At 32.3% G+C, this 16,748-nt stretch overlaps 1 protein-coding gene across 1 annotated transcript; it reads right to left on the reverse strand.

The window, feature by feature from the left end:
• Positions 1-4,969: 4,969 nt before the first annotated feature.
• Positions 4,970-9,931, reverse strand: LOC132068473 (ABC transporter G family member 1-like). Its single transcript, XM_059462071.1, has 9 exons — positions 9,290-9,931; positions 8,155-8,234; positions 7,565-8,029; positions 7,306-7,392; positions 7,039-7,164; positions 6,752-6,946; positions 6,398-6,484; positions 6,038-6,296; positions 4,970-5,614 (listed from the first exon to the last, which is right to left on the reverse strand). The coding sequence occupies exons 1-9, from the start codon at positions 9,801-9,803 to the stop codon at positions 5,214-5,216; spliced, it is 2,214 nt and encodes a 737-aa protein (XP_059318054.1). The 5' UTR covers positions 9,804-9,931; the 3' UTR covers positions 4,970-5,213.
• Positions 9,932-16,748: the final 6,817 nt, after the last annotated feature.

The raw sequence follows: 16,748 nt of genomic DNA on the forward strand, positions 1-16,748 counted from the left end.
TAAATTTATCTTCAACTTTAAATAATAGTCATTCTTCCTCTTTTATCCTAATTAACTTTTTTAAATTTCTATTTTATCCTTATATTATCAACTTGTCTTTTTTTCTTTTATTTCTTTAAAATCATGATATTTTTTTATCTTCTTAATCTATGTAACAAATTTCCTATAAGAAAATAAATATTATTTTCAAGACGGAAAAAAAAAGTAAGAAATTCTAATTGAGTATTTAACTTAATATCGTTTTATAATGAAATAAATGAGAAAAATAAGAATCTTTTTTTTTTTATAATAATCAAAACTCTAATATCTGTATTTATACAAGTAAAAATAACATGTAATAATAACTTTATAAATATATTTCAATGCAAGTAATACAAATTAATTAGGAAAAATTGAGGTATATTCTATAACAAATTCCTAAAAAATTATCTATTTATATTGTAAATGAATTTTAAATTATTATTTAGAAATTACTCCATCAATGGCAACCAAAACTCGTTAGTTTATATATTGACAATAGAGAATAAGAGATAAGTGAAACTTAAATACACACACACACTTAATGCATGTAATATTAAAATATCAATCATAAAAAGTAACGTCAGATTTTGCTTATAAATTCTAAAAAGATTATTCTACTTATAATATGAACTAAAATAAAAATTTATAAATACCTAGGTTAAAAAAAATTATACAATATAAAAAGGTATTACATAGATGAAGGATTGAAAATGTCAAGGGTGAATGGATATTGCATAGGATAAAGGGAGGAGGATGACTATTGTTCATAGTTGACGGGAGAGATTGATTTTTAAAGCAAAGTTGAGAGGTGAAAATCATTTTCACCCCATATGATATTCGTGGAAAAAAAACATACGATATTCGGAAGGATAAAATTTACAAATAGTTATTTTTTAATGGAAACTTACCAATATGTACAGTTCGGCGAAATTTAGTTATTAATATGGCCGAAATATACAAAATCTATAAAAGCGATTATGTATATTATACATATAAATATACAAAACCTATACATTTGGCCTTAATTTTGCAAATTAGATCACTCAAAGGCATGATTGTAATTTTTCCTTTTTTAATCTGTATAATTGAAAAACAATTACTATCATATAGAATTTCAAATACAAAATATAAAATTCCAAGACATTATCATAAAGTTTCATTTGTGAGATTGACGCCGCAATTCCTGGCCCAAGTCCTGACCTGACTTATCAATTTCGTTCATGATCTTAACATCACAACAAACCCCCGTATCATGACTCAATTACAGAGAGATCCCCTATATTTAAAATTAAATACTTACACCTCCTATACTATGAAAAACCTACACTTACATCCCCTATGATGTATATCAGTAGCTAAATATATTAAAATATAATTATTAAAAGACAAACTAAAACTATAAAATAAGATGTTTTTTCGGAGTTAATTTTATGAAATTTTATAATAAAGATATTAAATATAAATATTTTTTGAAACATTTATCCTTCAAAAGTCATAAATAGGAAAAGGAACACATAAGATACACCAATTATTAGTAATAACTTTCTTGCACTTTCTTTTAGAGACATTTAATATGGCCCACATTTTCTTGTAATAAATTATTTACCTTGTCTTTCAAATAAATGATATATATAGCAGATAATGTATTAGTTATGCATATCGGGAAGTTTTCTTGATAGGAGGAAACGTTTTATTAGGAGTCCCTGGTAATTATATTTTATGGAGAAGTCCGTATGGTTAAAGTTTTTGCCTAATAGTCCTTAGCCTGCCTATAAATATGCATGTAACTCCATCAGTCCAGCATCTCTTTTGTGATAGGCATAGACTAGAAGACTCTACGATTTTTTCAACACTCTTTTAGTGTTATAAGTCGATGTCAGATCAAAGGCGGTTCTCCACAACACTTGAACAATCATGGCTGAAAGTATATTCCGATTTAATATTCCGCTGCGACAGCTCTGAGCAAGTGTTTAGAATTAACATGTGGTATCAGAGCTTGTGTAAATTATTTGTAATTTTGTTTAATTACACAATTTGTTAATTATTTGTAATTTTGTTTAATTACACTATTTGTTAAATAGAGTTTTTTTTTTTTAATTTTAGTTATTGATTTATTCTTTCGCTTCAAAATTATCTTAAATATACTTATATGGAGTCTCATTTGTGTATGATTTCTAGTATATAAAGGTTTATTTTTTAAAAAAAAGGGATAACATCATAGGGTGGGGTGTAAGTGCAAGATTTTTATAATATAAGGGGTGTAAGTATTTAATTTAAGATGCGGGGGGTATATTCGTAATAGTACATGAGTGTTTAGTGTAGTTAACTCTTTCTTTCTTATAAATATTTTTTTTATTATTATTACCATATGACATTGAAGGATAAAATTCACAAATAGTCATTTCTAATCTCTCTAATTGAAAATTCCTAGACATTATCATAAAATTTCATGTGTGAGATTTGAATTCTATGTCAAAGTTATTTTTCAATTGAATTCTGAAAATAACTAGCTCGTACTATTATTGAACTTGAAAATTCACTAGTCCAAATAACATAGAACAGGAAGATTTACACAGACAAAATAATTTAAGATCACTATTTTATTTTTATCCTATTTCAGTATGGTGGTTAGGTTGATTATATCGTATACGACAGAGTATTAGCCAGTCAAGAACTCTTATGTCCAAAAGATGAAAGTAGCACAAATAAGGATGTTGAGATGGATGTGTGGGCATACCAAGAGAGATAAGAATAGGAATGAAGATATCCGGGACAAGGTGGGAGTGACCTCCATGGTGGATAAGATGCGGGAAGTAGGACTGAGATGATTTGGGCATGTGAAGAGAAGATGCATAGATGCTCATGTGAGGGGGTGTGGGAGGTTAGCTATGGTGGGGGCCCGAGGAGAGATATAAAGCAAAGCAAGTATTGAAGAGAGAGAGTGGGCGACATGGGCAACTACACTTACCGAGGATATGACCCTTGATAGGAGGTGTACAGGTCAAAGTTAGGGTAGAAGGTAGTAGGTAGTAGATAGTCAAGTGTATTTCTTTTCTATATCAGGAGCATTAGTATTATTCTCGTATTCTTAGTCTTAGATTTCTATTACTACTTGTTGTTACTTTCACTTCGGTAGCTTTTATCTTGTTGTTGTTTCTGTTTGTTGTTACTGCTTCTTTTTCACCTTTGCTTGAAATCGAGACTCTTCAGAAACAATTTTCCTACCTTCACAAGTAGGGGTAATGTCTGCGTACAGACTATTCTTCCCCATATGAGATTATACTGAGTATGTTGTTGAAAAAATTATGCAAAAATAACTCGTTTGAAAACACTATCTAGAACAAAGATACTATGGGCTTGGACCCTGGCCCGCCTTCAAAAGATTTGTTTAGAACCAGAATTACCAGAAGGAAGAAATGTTACCACCTTTAACCAATGTAACAAAGGGAATCTTTGATATTTGTACAAAAATAGAGTTTACAGATAAATAAATTGAGCCAAATTATATGATTAACAGCCAACCAAAAGCTATCAAGGAAAGAGAATTACAAAATAGAAAAGGGAGGTTTCAGAGAAAAATCCATAAAACTAAACAAAGAAATAAGATAAATATATATTAGTATAGCTCTAATTGAATGTTTCTTCTTCTTCTTCTTCTGTATATAAGCATCTTCGGTGCACATGTTCTTTCCTATAATCAGTCTCAAATATACTTTGACAACTTTTCAAATGGGTTATCCACCATGGCCATATTCACAGCAATTTTACCGTTTGAAGACTCAATCAAATAACCATATCTCCACAAATCATTTGAAAGATGAACATTTGTTAAACATGAGATGAGAACAGTTAATCACATAGCTCTGAAGCTAAAAAAAAAATAGTTAATCGACATAGTCCGAGTTATAACTTGTTGAGTCAAACTTTCAAATTCTGTTTATTTGTACATACTTATTGTAATTATCGATAAATGTTATAATATGCATTAATCGTAACCTATTAAACATAGTAATTACTTGTTAAATTTCATGATAATATAATGTTTTATATTACTAGTATTAGAGTATATATACCTTAAATCTATTTAAATTTAGTCGTCCCACTGATAAACAGTTCATTCAATTCAGTGTTTTATTCTCGCAGCAAAACAACGACGGCCAAGTTATTCCAACATCTTTTTAGATATTTCAACATGAAAATAGTACTCTTGGGTGACGTCAACTTATTTAATTCCCATCGACTTAATTCCAAAAAAGATAATGCTGCTCCTAGTACATAATGATCGATGTTGAAAGATGTGGCTATGGAACCCACTAGTGACATATACAATAGTCTTCTCAGTATGTCAGATTATTCACCAAAAAATTAAATGGTAGTTTACTCTTTAATTACGAGTCCCCATAAATGGAGTTTAAGATGGTCGACGAATCCTGGGGGGTTACTTTATTCTATGACATGATAAACTCGAAAAAGATAAGAAAACTAAGACGACAAACATCGTTGCAACTTGGTAATTAATTACTACTACTATATTTTTAAACCTAGGAAATGTTGTTGTGGACGTTTGAGAATTTATATACTCCGAAGAAAACTTGACAAGAGGAATACATGATAGGCTGAAAGTTCCTTGAACATACTTTTAAAATGAGACAGTAACGTCCTATCTATCAAAAACCTCTTTCTTCGATCTAGATGAATTGTAACTTCTTTTAGTTTTGTTTCCATTTTCCCTAATCATTTTCATGGGCGGATCTAGTCTAGTACTATGAGTTCGTTTGAAGTTTGAATTGATAACTTTTAGCCTAGATCGGGATTTATTTGTGTAAAATTCACTGAAATTACTGAAAAAATTGAACTATAAACTTAGGACTCAAATAAGGTGATGGACAGGACTCGATGGTTGAAACTGAATTACTTGAACTCGTAAAATTAAAATTCTGAATCCATCTCTGATAAACTTAAGCTTAGATTATCTCCAAAATTAACTTACATTTTCAATTAAAGGATAGTACATTAGCAACACAAGTAGGGAAAATTAAAACAAGTCATTCCAACTTCTAATACTTGCAAAAGTAGGTAAATTAAAAGATCAACCAAACATTGGTCTTGAACAAGACTAATAGTAATAAACTTTAGTGCACAGTTTACATCAACAACAAAATATAATAAACACACTATGATATAGTCTTTCTTCAAGCATCTGGATCTTCAGCATGAGTTGGATTATTAGAAGAACGAGCCATAAATGCTCTAATCATAGGCTTAGCTTTCTCCACAGTCTTAATTATTCCCAAAAACATGAACCTATAGAGTATCACCATTCCAAAAACTATGGCAACATCCACCCATTTTGAATATCCCATTTGTACTTGCCATACATTTCTCAAAATTTCATCACCACTAATTATTGATGGCCCTCTAATTTGCTCATTAGGGAAATTCAGTCCCAAGAACTCATTCTTGTAAAAACCTTGATTTGCATATTTGTGAAATGCAATATAATACATTGGGTACTTCCAGAATGGCTTAGGAAGATCATCAGGCAATCTGAAGAAACCTCCATTAAGCATCATAACACCTTGAATTCCAGCTCCTGTCATCAAGGGATGACAAAATTAAACCATGAAAAGATGACTCGCCCGAGCCACTCATTTATTAATTCAACTCATTTTGATCAGTTAAATTCAGTCCATTTAAAAGTTGGGCTAATATGTAGCCCAAATTGATCTATGAGAAACCTTGTCGAAATATTTTTAAGAATTTTTTTTTGGTTTAATATGTTATATAAAGACATTAATAAAGAAAAAATTATGAGGTAATTAAATAAATTAATTAGAAAATAAATACATATATCAAAACTTGATAAGAGTTGCACAGGATCCATTGTTTAGCCCATTTTGATCGAGCCAATGTCAAGTTGTTAACCCAACTAATGTTTAGGCAAATCATTGACCCGGCCATTTATTAATTTTGACTTGCTAAAATTCAGCCTAACCCGTCCGTTTGACACACTTACCTGTTATGATTCCCATAAGGAAATCTGGGACAATGCTGGCAACAATCATCATTAGGCTCTCAACTAACATCATCGTCGCGAATAGCATTAGAGCAAAATAGGCGAAGTGATCGAACCCCTTTTGTAATCCAACAAGGTAATAAGCCAAAGCGCCAGGTACTACTGAGATCAATAGTAGGTAAGGGATGGAAGAAAATGTATTTCCCACCACAAATGCAGCCACACCATAGTGCCCATTTAGTCTTTCTCGAGTGAAAATCTAGTAATTAGGAGCAAAACACAAATAATTAGCATCATTTTTATTATTTGTGTACTGAGATATAAATGAACAAATTATGTATACAGTTAGTAAGTGCATACTTTCATATCCTCCACAAAAGAAGGGAATCCACCAATGGCCATAAATGTTAAGAAGGCTGCAACAAACATCAGCATTGAACCTCTAGCCTGAAAAAATAGCAAAAAGGGAAGAAAGAAAATTGTTAAACGAATTAACTTGCATCTCAATACACTAACATGTCACCTAAAAGTAACTGTTTATATATATGTTACTGACCAAATTTATTCGCATCTTGAGATATACCAGTACATAAATATCATTCCTTCAATATCATTTTATGTGATGCTATCTCTATTTTGTGAATCAAAAAGTTTATTCCTTTACTAAAATTTTCTCAATCTAATTCGAAACAATTAAAAAGTTCAACTATTTACCTGAATGGAGCCATAGTCGTGGCCAATGTCATGAAAAATGGTGCCAACACACAAGCATAAAGCAATATATATTGCAAAACGAAGCCAATAATAGCCAAGATCACGATACATGTTCACAAAAGACCTCCTTGTGAGAACTATACACTGAGTTATGAAACCTGCTTGGCTTCCTTTCTTGGCCTCTTCTCCACCATTCTATACATAGTCAAATATTCACAAAACCAATTAATTACTTAATTATCTTGGCACCATAATAAAGATCAAAGCAACATGACTAATATACAAACCTGTTGGCAAATTTCCAAAACTCTTCGTTGAACTTGTTGGTAACCCTGTGAGGTCTTGTACGACTTAACCAGAATGTCGATTGCTTCTGTTGCAGTGGCTTTTCCACTAACTCCTTTTTCGATATCCTAAAGTCAAAATAGAGAACGAGACAAGCCTCAATAATTATATCTCTAATTTAATACTACGAGTCCATAGTACTTTATAGTAATTACTTCTGGGCAAACGATTAGATTTTAAACGAAGATGAAAATATTGGATGTACTTACAACGTCAAAGTCCTTGTTGATTGTCCTTAGGTAGTGATCTGATGGATTCCTCATAGTTGGACATGGGAACCCATTCAAAGCAAAATACTGAAAAAGAAAAAGTTGGGGTCAAAGATTCATTATAACTAATTTCATCTATAGTGCATGGGAAATTACATATAAGTATATTTTAAGAGACCAACTAATATAAAAATTATAGTATTGTGTTGCCACTATATCGAAGTTAAACTTATATGTAGACTATAGTTAATGTGACTACCTCATTTGCTCCAGAAATGGAACCAAAGTAGACAGTCCTACCAGAGGACAAAAGGCAAAGATTGTGAAAAAGTTCAAAAACTTCACTACTGGGCTGATGAATAGAAGCCACAACAGTCCTTCCATCTTGTTTAGCCAATTGAACAATTCTATTCATCACATGATAAGAAGCTGCACTATCAAGCCCACTTGTTGGCTCATCAAGAAACAGAAGCTTTGGACGTTTTAGGATTTCAATGCAAATACTGACTCTTCTCTTTTGTCCACCACTCAATCCTTTGACACTCCATCCACCAATTCTTGTATTCATAGCATCTTGTAAGCCCATTTCTCTTATTGTTGCTTCTGCTCTTTCTTTCTTCTCGGATCTTGACATTGAATCTGGTAATTGGAGTTGTGCTGAATAGTAGATTGCTTCTCTCACTGTTAGTGTTGTCATTAACGTGTCATCTTGTGTCACATATGCCTTTGAAAAGAAAAAAAAGAGTCATTCCAAAAAAGAACAGAAAAATATTACGTAATTTATACTGATAGTATTAGTATATAAAAATTAAACTCGGGAAAAAATGGGTGAGATATTAGTTGTTATACCGAAGTGCCAAAAGCAAGTGATTGCCTCCGACCATTGATGAGGATTTCGCCAGTTTGTCTTGTGGTGGAGTCCAATCTCCCTGCAATAGTATTAAGTCCACATTATAATCAGATTTACAAACTTAAGCTTCAATTCTTGTTTTTCTTTTCCCTCTCTTTTAAAAGGGAAAAGTACTCTTTTTTTTATTTTAGGTTTAACTCTTTAATATATCAAACTTGTCTACCGGTTAGCAGGTCACTTTTTAAGACTTGTGGTGAATGAATAAGATTTTTCTACCTTAACTAGTGATTTTGGGGTCAACAACAACAACACAAAAACAACGTATCCAAATAATCCCACAAGAAAGCTCCCATGACAGAACAGACGCAGACCCTACTCCTACCTTGCAGAGAGAATGACTGCTTCCGATAGATCCTCCTCAAGCAAGCTCAAAATTTTGAAATGTAATAAATCTTATTTAGAGAGTGCTTCCTCTTTTAATAGTTCCGAATTAGTGCTGAAATAGATATCGGATACAAGAGAGAAAAAAATAAAGTCTCTTTCCAGTGGACCAAAACATTCTCTTTCCGGTGGACCAAAACATTCTCTTTGCTTGTCTTTTCTTTTACTTGGCCCTCCAGACCCCAAACGACAATTAATGGAAGACTCTCAAAATAGGATTTTGAGTCAAAATCTGTGGTCCCTTATAGTATGTGGGGTAGTATTTCATAGGTCGATTATATAAACAATTTTAAGCAGAATGTTCCAACGTTTACCAGTTATTGTTTTGGGCATTCTTTCTTAAAAATTATAAAAAAAACTGATTAAAACAGCGAGAATATTTTTTGTAAGGAAAGAGTAATCATCTGTTAATTTGATGATTTTCTTTTTTTGAAGAAAAATGTTTTAAGAACTACATCAGCCAATCCTATCATCAAAATAATCACTATGAGATATGTGACTGCAATGGTTTGATCCCTCAAACCCTAACTAGAGAACGTTTTGAGCTTCAAGAATGAAAAATCTTTCGGCAGGAGAGTTTTTTTACCTTTCTACCGGGCTATTCGGTGCAAATTTAGATTAATCGATCCAGTAAAATTTAAATATCAAATGGTTAAACCGGAAAAATAAAACTAGTAAATATGAGAGTAATACCTGCTAAAGTATCTAGAAGAGTAGATTTGCCACAACCAGAAGGACCCATAATGGCCAAAACTTGACCAGGTTGAACATAACCAGTAAGCCCTTGCAATATAGCTCTCCTCCCAGTTTTCTTGTCAGGCACAGTCACACACAAGTCCTTCCATGTCAAGTAAATTCCTTCATGACCACCTTTATTAAACATCAATGTACTCAAAGGCACATCATCATATGCAGAATTAGTACTACTAATCATAGGGGGAACACTAGTTTTTGGTGGTGCTTCTAAGGACCTTTTTATTTCATAATTATCCCTTAAAGATGGTGCGTCAATATCACCAATATGATGAGGTGCTGGTATACTACTAGTAGTACTACTAAATGGGAAATTTTTGGTTGGATTTTTGTTGTTAAAAGGAATCTCATCTTCAGAAGTAACACTTTCATTTGTCTCTGATTCATGACGTCTATGTGGTGATCTATTTGGACTAGGTGTCCATCGTGGTACATAATTAGCTTGTAACTCCATTTGCTAATATATCTATTTTTTGTTTGTGTGTGATTTTGTGCTAGTTGCTTGGAATTCTATATTGGAAGAATCTCAACAGAAAGAGAAAGGTAGAGAAATAGCTTAGATTACGTTAAGCTAATGCATGGAAGAGAGTGGAGAAAGGGTTGATATTTATAATGGCTAAAAGGAAGATGGTTGGGAAGTTGGAGTAATATCTCGTTGTACTATAAAACAGTTGACAAAGTTAAAATAAATCAGATTGACTTCCAAAGGATAAAAGCTAATTGCATATTTTAATTTGGCCCTATATATACAGGTCTTCAACTTCGTTTCACTATTTCCTCAAGTGGTAAGATTCATTGGACTTCTTCATCTTCTCTGGATTGTGTGAAAAGGAAATTGCTTAGCATCTTCATTTTTTATTTTTTGGCTTTTACCATTTCCTAATGAGATAAGGGTCAAAAACACACTCCAACTATCACTTTTTTTTTTAGTTTCATACCTAAATTATCAGAAGGTTGAAAGAACTACCTAAACTATCACTATCTAATTTGCAAAACACACCTGAATTAAATGTGTGAACTCACTCTCCAAAAGGCAAGTGAAGCTGAAATTTTCTCAAAAAAATTGTCCACATGGCATAACTTATGCCATGGTGGCACCTACATGGAAATTAAAAAATAATATTTTTTTTATAAAAAAAAACTGTATATTTTTAAAAAATATGAAAAAAAAAATTTTGTAAAAAAAATTAGAAAATCAGAAAAAAAAAGATTTAAAAAATGGAAAAGTTGATTTTTTTAAAAAAATGTGAAAACTAAATAATTAGTTTTCTTATTTTTTTTTTAAATCTTTCCATTTTTTAAACTATTTTTTTTATTTTCTATAATTTTTGATATTTTTTTACAAAAATTATTATTTTTCAGTTTGTTTTTTAAAACAAATAGTTTTTTTTTAAATTTCCATGTAGGTGCCATTGTGACATTATTTATCCACGTGGACAACACTTGGCAACATTTTTGTATAAAATGGAGAGTTTAGATCACATGCCATTCAAGAATAATTTGAGGTGTGTTTTGCAAATTAGATAATAATAGTTTAGATAGTTTTCTCAACCTTCCAATAGTTTAGGTATGAAACTCAAAAAAAAGTGATAGTTGGGGTGTGTTTTTGACCCTTATCTCTTTCTTAATTGATTTATGTACTTCTTATCCGCTCCTTCATTTTTATGGTAAGTTAATGGATAACACCGCCATAAATGTGTAGTGGGATAGTTGGAAATTTTTAGCTCTTATTAATTAGATGTTTCGGGTATGGATGGAGGTCAGAGGCGGAGCTTCCTTGTCGAAAAATTACGTTATATATAATGTCAATTTTTTTTATGTTATATGTATCTTTACTTCTTCGTGTGTTTACTTTTCATATTTTGAATCTTTTTAGTGAAAATCACGGCTTTACCAATACCTATAGAAATAATAAAGAATTTTTTCAATAAGAGCATTGAAGAATCATTCGATAAGGAGCATTTTATCTCTTAGTTGATTTGTATCCGATAAAAATTAAGGTTAGTCTGGTTAATAACTTTAAACCGAATTAAAATAAAGCTAGATCAATTGCTAAGATACTATGTGATGTTCATGATAGATATTACCTTCCCACATCAATCAACTTCCGATTTAGAACGAGTTCAAATTATATATACGTTAGTGTAAGGAGTTTTTAATTTTTTATATTATCATGTCATTTTTATATGTTGTGGCAGGTAATATATTTTATTTTTAAAACTATGAATCTTATATTTTAAAAAATATATATATTTATAAATAGCATTTGAGTCATGTTATAGTGTAATTTTTTTTATATTATGGTCTATATAATTTAAATTAATTTAAAATTCATCTTTGAGAAGTCTTCATGTCATGGTTAGAAAGCAGTGTTGAATCCGCAAATCTAGCCGGGGTTTTGACTACCATTAAAATATAGAAAGAAAAAAGATAGAAAAAGTGAACACGTAAATACACAGAGACTGCAATTTCAGCTAGAGCTTAGCCAAACATGTTTGACTGGAACTTGAAAAATGTCATTCTATTATTTGGAGATTATAACAGAAGGGGGAAAGTAGACGAAGACTTTCACCAATGTTACTAAACTGTAATAAATTTTGGTAGTTATTCGTCTTGACTATTGGTTCTTGCAATATAGAGAGGCCTAGCTGCAGGGATGCCAAACAAGCTATAAGAAAATCAAATAATTAAATCAGCATCAACTTTGATGTTTTTCTTCACCACTTGTATGTACCTTGATTGATTACCGAATAACTTTAATCTTTAACGTTTAGACAGATGAGAAGAAATCACAAATTTTTTTGAAGAATGCCTCCACCGGCTTTTAAGTTTGTACAGTATTCACTACACTTTTTCTTCATGCATATGGATGCTCTAAATAAGTGTCATATGTATCTAACAATTGAGAATCGAATCTACTTGTTCATTATACTAAAAATAAGTGTCACTTCTCAGCCATTTTTAATTGTCCAGTTTGAAAAATCAGGACAAAATTTATCACTTAGTTCCTAATTTACCATTATTATTAACTATAATCATTTATCAAAACATTGAATTTATTATATTCAAATTAAAGGGTAATATAGTGAACTTATTATTTTATTACTTACTTCTTAAGGGATGTGCCGAGTCAATCATAGACAAGTAAAAATGAACGGAGGTAGTATTGAATCAGACATTGCAATTCAGGATAAATACATTACAGGAGAAGAGTCGATTAATTTAAAGTTTGGTCAAGTTGATTCAAAGTATTATTAAAATGCGTGGGGGGTTTTAATTGATTGAATTTTTTACGTAGGATGCTATTGACATTCACGCGCAAGGCTAAAGAAAATAAAACTCACCATATATGTTACTATGTAAGTTGAATTGTGTTTGATAGACACCCTTGAGGCCAAATTAAGGGGTTCAATAGGAACAACACTTAGTTGAGGTGCCAAAATAAAATAAAAAATGACAAATTTAGGAGGCTGCATATGCATTAAGCCTTTTATTTAAGGCTACTTCAATTTCCAAATAAGAGAGAGAGATATAGAGAGAGAGTCAACTCGAATCATTAATCAAACTTGTACATTAAAAGTCATGAAATATATTATGCAAAAGCTTTTTATTAAATGATGAAAAAGAACATGCATGCACCTCTAGGAGACTTGCCAGTAGGTCAAGATGCAATGGAGTTATATAGAGGCCGATCCAGGATGTAAATTCTACTTGGCATTGAATTCGTTAAAGTTATGGGTTCGGTCTACTATGTGTTGCAGTTTTAGAAAAAAAATTACACATAAAATTATAGTACTCCTCATTAAAAGTACTGAATTCTTATATATATGAACTCGGTACCACAACGTTGCATCCGCCTTAATTAGGAGCCATATATATATAGGTAACAAAATTAAAGCACTTGGAATATAAAAAAATGGTACTATATTTTAAAGTATATATACATTCATCAGTGAAGACATAATTCATCTAAGCTAGCACACATTATCATATAGCTATTGTTATAGCCCGTATTTCGTGCGCTCGGACATTTCGAAGAAGTCGTGGAATGTGGAAGGTAAGGTCGTTTTCCAAAACTATTTTAATGCGCAAGTGGGTTATTATTATTATTTAGGAATATTGTTAGTGTGGAAATATTGAGGAAGACAAAGGGCGAAACGGGAAATTCATGAAATGGTTGTGGGAAATATTAAAAAAAAGGCTAGGGGCAAAATGGTCATTTCACGAGTAATCAAGAAATTCCTTGGAAAAGGCCATGTGGCCGAAAAAAAAAAAAGAGGGAAAAAAAAAGACAAAGAAAGGAATTAGTCATCTTTTGGTAAATTTGAAGAAAATTCAAGAAAAGAAAAGAAAAGTCAAGAAAAAAGAAGCAAATTCTAGAGGAAGAAGAAAAGGAACATGAGTCCATACTTGAGGGACTAAGATGTAAATATGGAAAGGTGGTGGAATATATATATATATATATATATATATATATATATATATATATATATATATAAGGGTGGTCATCTTTTTAATAAAAGAAAGACTTGGAAAAAAAAAAAAAGAAAGAAGAGAGATAGGGAGGTGTTCGGCCATGGGTGGCCGAACATGGAGCTAGGAGGGAGTGAAGGAGAAGAGCTATTTTCTTCCACTCTTCCTACTTAATGAAAGGTTCCTAGCAAGGTGGTGTAGCTAGAGGAACAAGAAAAACATTTGTTCTAGCAAGCTACAAACTCTAGCCAAGTGAAGGGTTAAAGGAAAAAGGTAAGAACTCATCTTCTTTTGTATGTTATGGACGTTTGTGTATGGTGTAGAATGTGTAAATAAGTGAAAAACATGAAAACATGAATGTTGGAGTGTGGCCGTGACTTGCATGGTTAAGCCGTGTGTGTGTATGTGTTGTGTGTTATTTTGTATGGAAGATTGACTTGATTTCATGTTGTGTGTTGGCTGTGGTTGCAATGTATAGAAATGGGTGGAAAATTCATGAAAAATATGCATATGTGTGTGTTGGCCGAATGGTATAGCTAATGGAAAGGTGTGATAAATTGATTTTACTTAGAATGGTGATTGTTGTTATGGTAGATTCTATAATGTAAAATAAGAATTAAATGGCTTGGAGGATCGAAAGTTCGGTTAAGGTGATTGAATTTGAAAGAGGAAAATATGTTGTTGTTGTTGTTGGAATGTAGATAAATGAATAAAAATGCATGAAGACATGTAAGGAGAGATTATGGTCGAAATGGGTGTTTTGGTAAGTTAGTGTCAATTAATGTAATTCGATATTCTAGTTGTTGTCGTTATGGATCATGTGACGTTGAATGAAGAATGTGGTTGAAGTTAATGAATATAGATGATAATGAAATGTATGGTTGTTGTTAAATTTGAAGGTTTAGTGAAGTAGTATGTCGATTGATTCGACGGAATATTATGCGAATTGAATTGAATTGAATTGAATTGAATATTGAAGTGTTGCTAGAATAATTGTGGTATTGTTGTTGGTTTGGCCGGGTTGAATTCCCGGGATGTCGTTGATTAAAATTTGGCCGAGTTAGATTCTCGGGGTGGTATGTTTATAAGGGAGATGCTTTGCTCGAAATTCCTACAGACCATAAGTGAAGGAACTTGAAAGGTTACAACAAGTATATGTCAATAAATCTAATGGTTACATCAACTTTCTTGAATGTAGACTAGCGGAACCAAGCTTGGATGAATAAGCATAGCTAGTAAGGCGTGGCGCGTATGTTAAGGCTCGTCCCTTTTTCTTTCTATGGCATGATTCGTATGTAAGATTTTATAAATGCTTCCATAACGTTCTAATTTCCAAAAGTTAGAAGTAATGGTTCCAAGGTATAATTTCCTTCTTAAAAGTTTATAAATGTTTCCCAAAATATTCATTTTTCTCCGAAATCCAAGTTTTACGATTTTTGAAAGTTTTTATGATTAAAACGACGACTATGACTTTATGATGACAATGATGATGCCAGATATGAGGAAACGTCTATGATGAATATGCCAAGGATATGTTCTTACCATGAATATGACGATATGAAATGTTAAGTTATTTTTGGATAATGACTATTTTTAAAGGTTTCAAGTATGTGAAATGATAGGTTATGATCCTGTTTTATGTTTTCCCGTGATGCTATCCTTGATTGATAGTCTCGCCTTATGATTATCGTTCCTCCAAGGTGAGACATGACGACCATGATTATTCCATAATATAATCGGAGGTTACCGACCTTACGTCACTCCGATAGAGTTATAGCTTTTTTTTGGGGCTCTCCTGCATGCTATGGTATATGTATGTACATATATGTATATGGGGAAGATGGGGAAAAGGGCAGAGCGCTATAGACGCTGGGATGTATACACGGTACATGTATCCGTACTTGACTTGATATCATCCCGGACGCGGGATGCCCGGACGCGGGATGTATGTATATATTTATGGTTAAATGGATCGGCTGCCGACGCCTCGGCAATATGATATATTCTATGTTCTATGTATATGAAAGAAATGTTTTTCAAAGACAGCTTAGCATGCATGGCATCCGCCCCAGGGGCACTCAGATACACAGGTTACTCTGCTATCCGATGATATGTTCTATGTCTCCATGCAGTTATTGTTCACATGTACAGGTTATTCCTTTATCTTACGATATGATATCCTGTTATTATTCATGCTTATATCTCTTACTGTGTTGCTACTCCCGCTTACATACTCGCACAATGCTCGTACCGACCCCTCTTCCTGGGGTGCGTTTCATGCCGCGTGTACACCTGCATGATCGAAGCCATTATAGAAGATGTTCCAGCGGAGTTGGCATCTCCATTTGCTCTGGAGAGTTGCCGGGTCAAGAGTCCTATGTCATGATGTCATGTTCGGGTTAGAGACTTTGCAGACAAAGTCGTGAGTCCAGAGTGTCAGTTTTGAAAGTGGGTCCATTAACTAATACATTTTTACTACGTATTACGTTACAGAGTCTTTACGCTTACAGACTGTGTTTAAATTGAGAAACGACAAAAAGAAATTCTGAAAATTTTACTATGTATTTTACCTTCAGTTGATTTAAGAATCTAAAGAGATTAGATAGGTAATAAGAGATAGCGGGTTCGCTCGGCTCCGAATGCGGGGTCGGGTGCCCATCACACCCTAGTAAGGTCGGGGTGTGACAGCTATGGTATGTGTTCTTTATCTTCTTTGATTATAAATACGTTAATATTGAATGAAATGTGTCAAATGCATGTCTTGATGTCAAATTCACCATGAGAATCACTTGTAGATCAATAGTCTAAATTTCAGATCCTTTACCCAATGCTTTTTTTATAGATCAATACAATAGTTTTTGAATATTCTAATTCAATTTCCGTGGCCTTAATTACTATCAACCCTTTTCCAGATTTTGACATCCAT

Source organism: Lycium ferocissimum, chromosome 8 (assembly GCF_029784015.1).
Source record: "Lycium ferocissimum isolate CSIRO_LF1 chromosome 8, AGI_CSIRO_Lferr_CH_V1, whole genome shotgun sequence".
Classification (NCBI taxonomy): Eukaryota; Viridiplantae; Streptophyta; class Magnoliopsida; order Solanales; family Solanaceae; genus Lycium; species Lycium ferocissimum.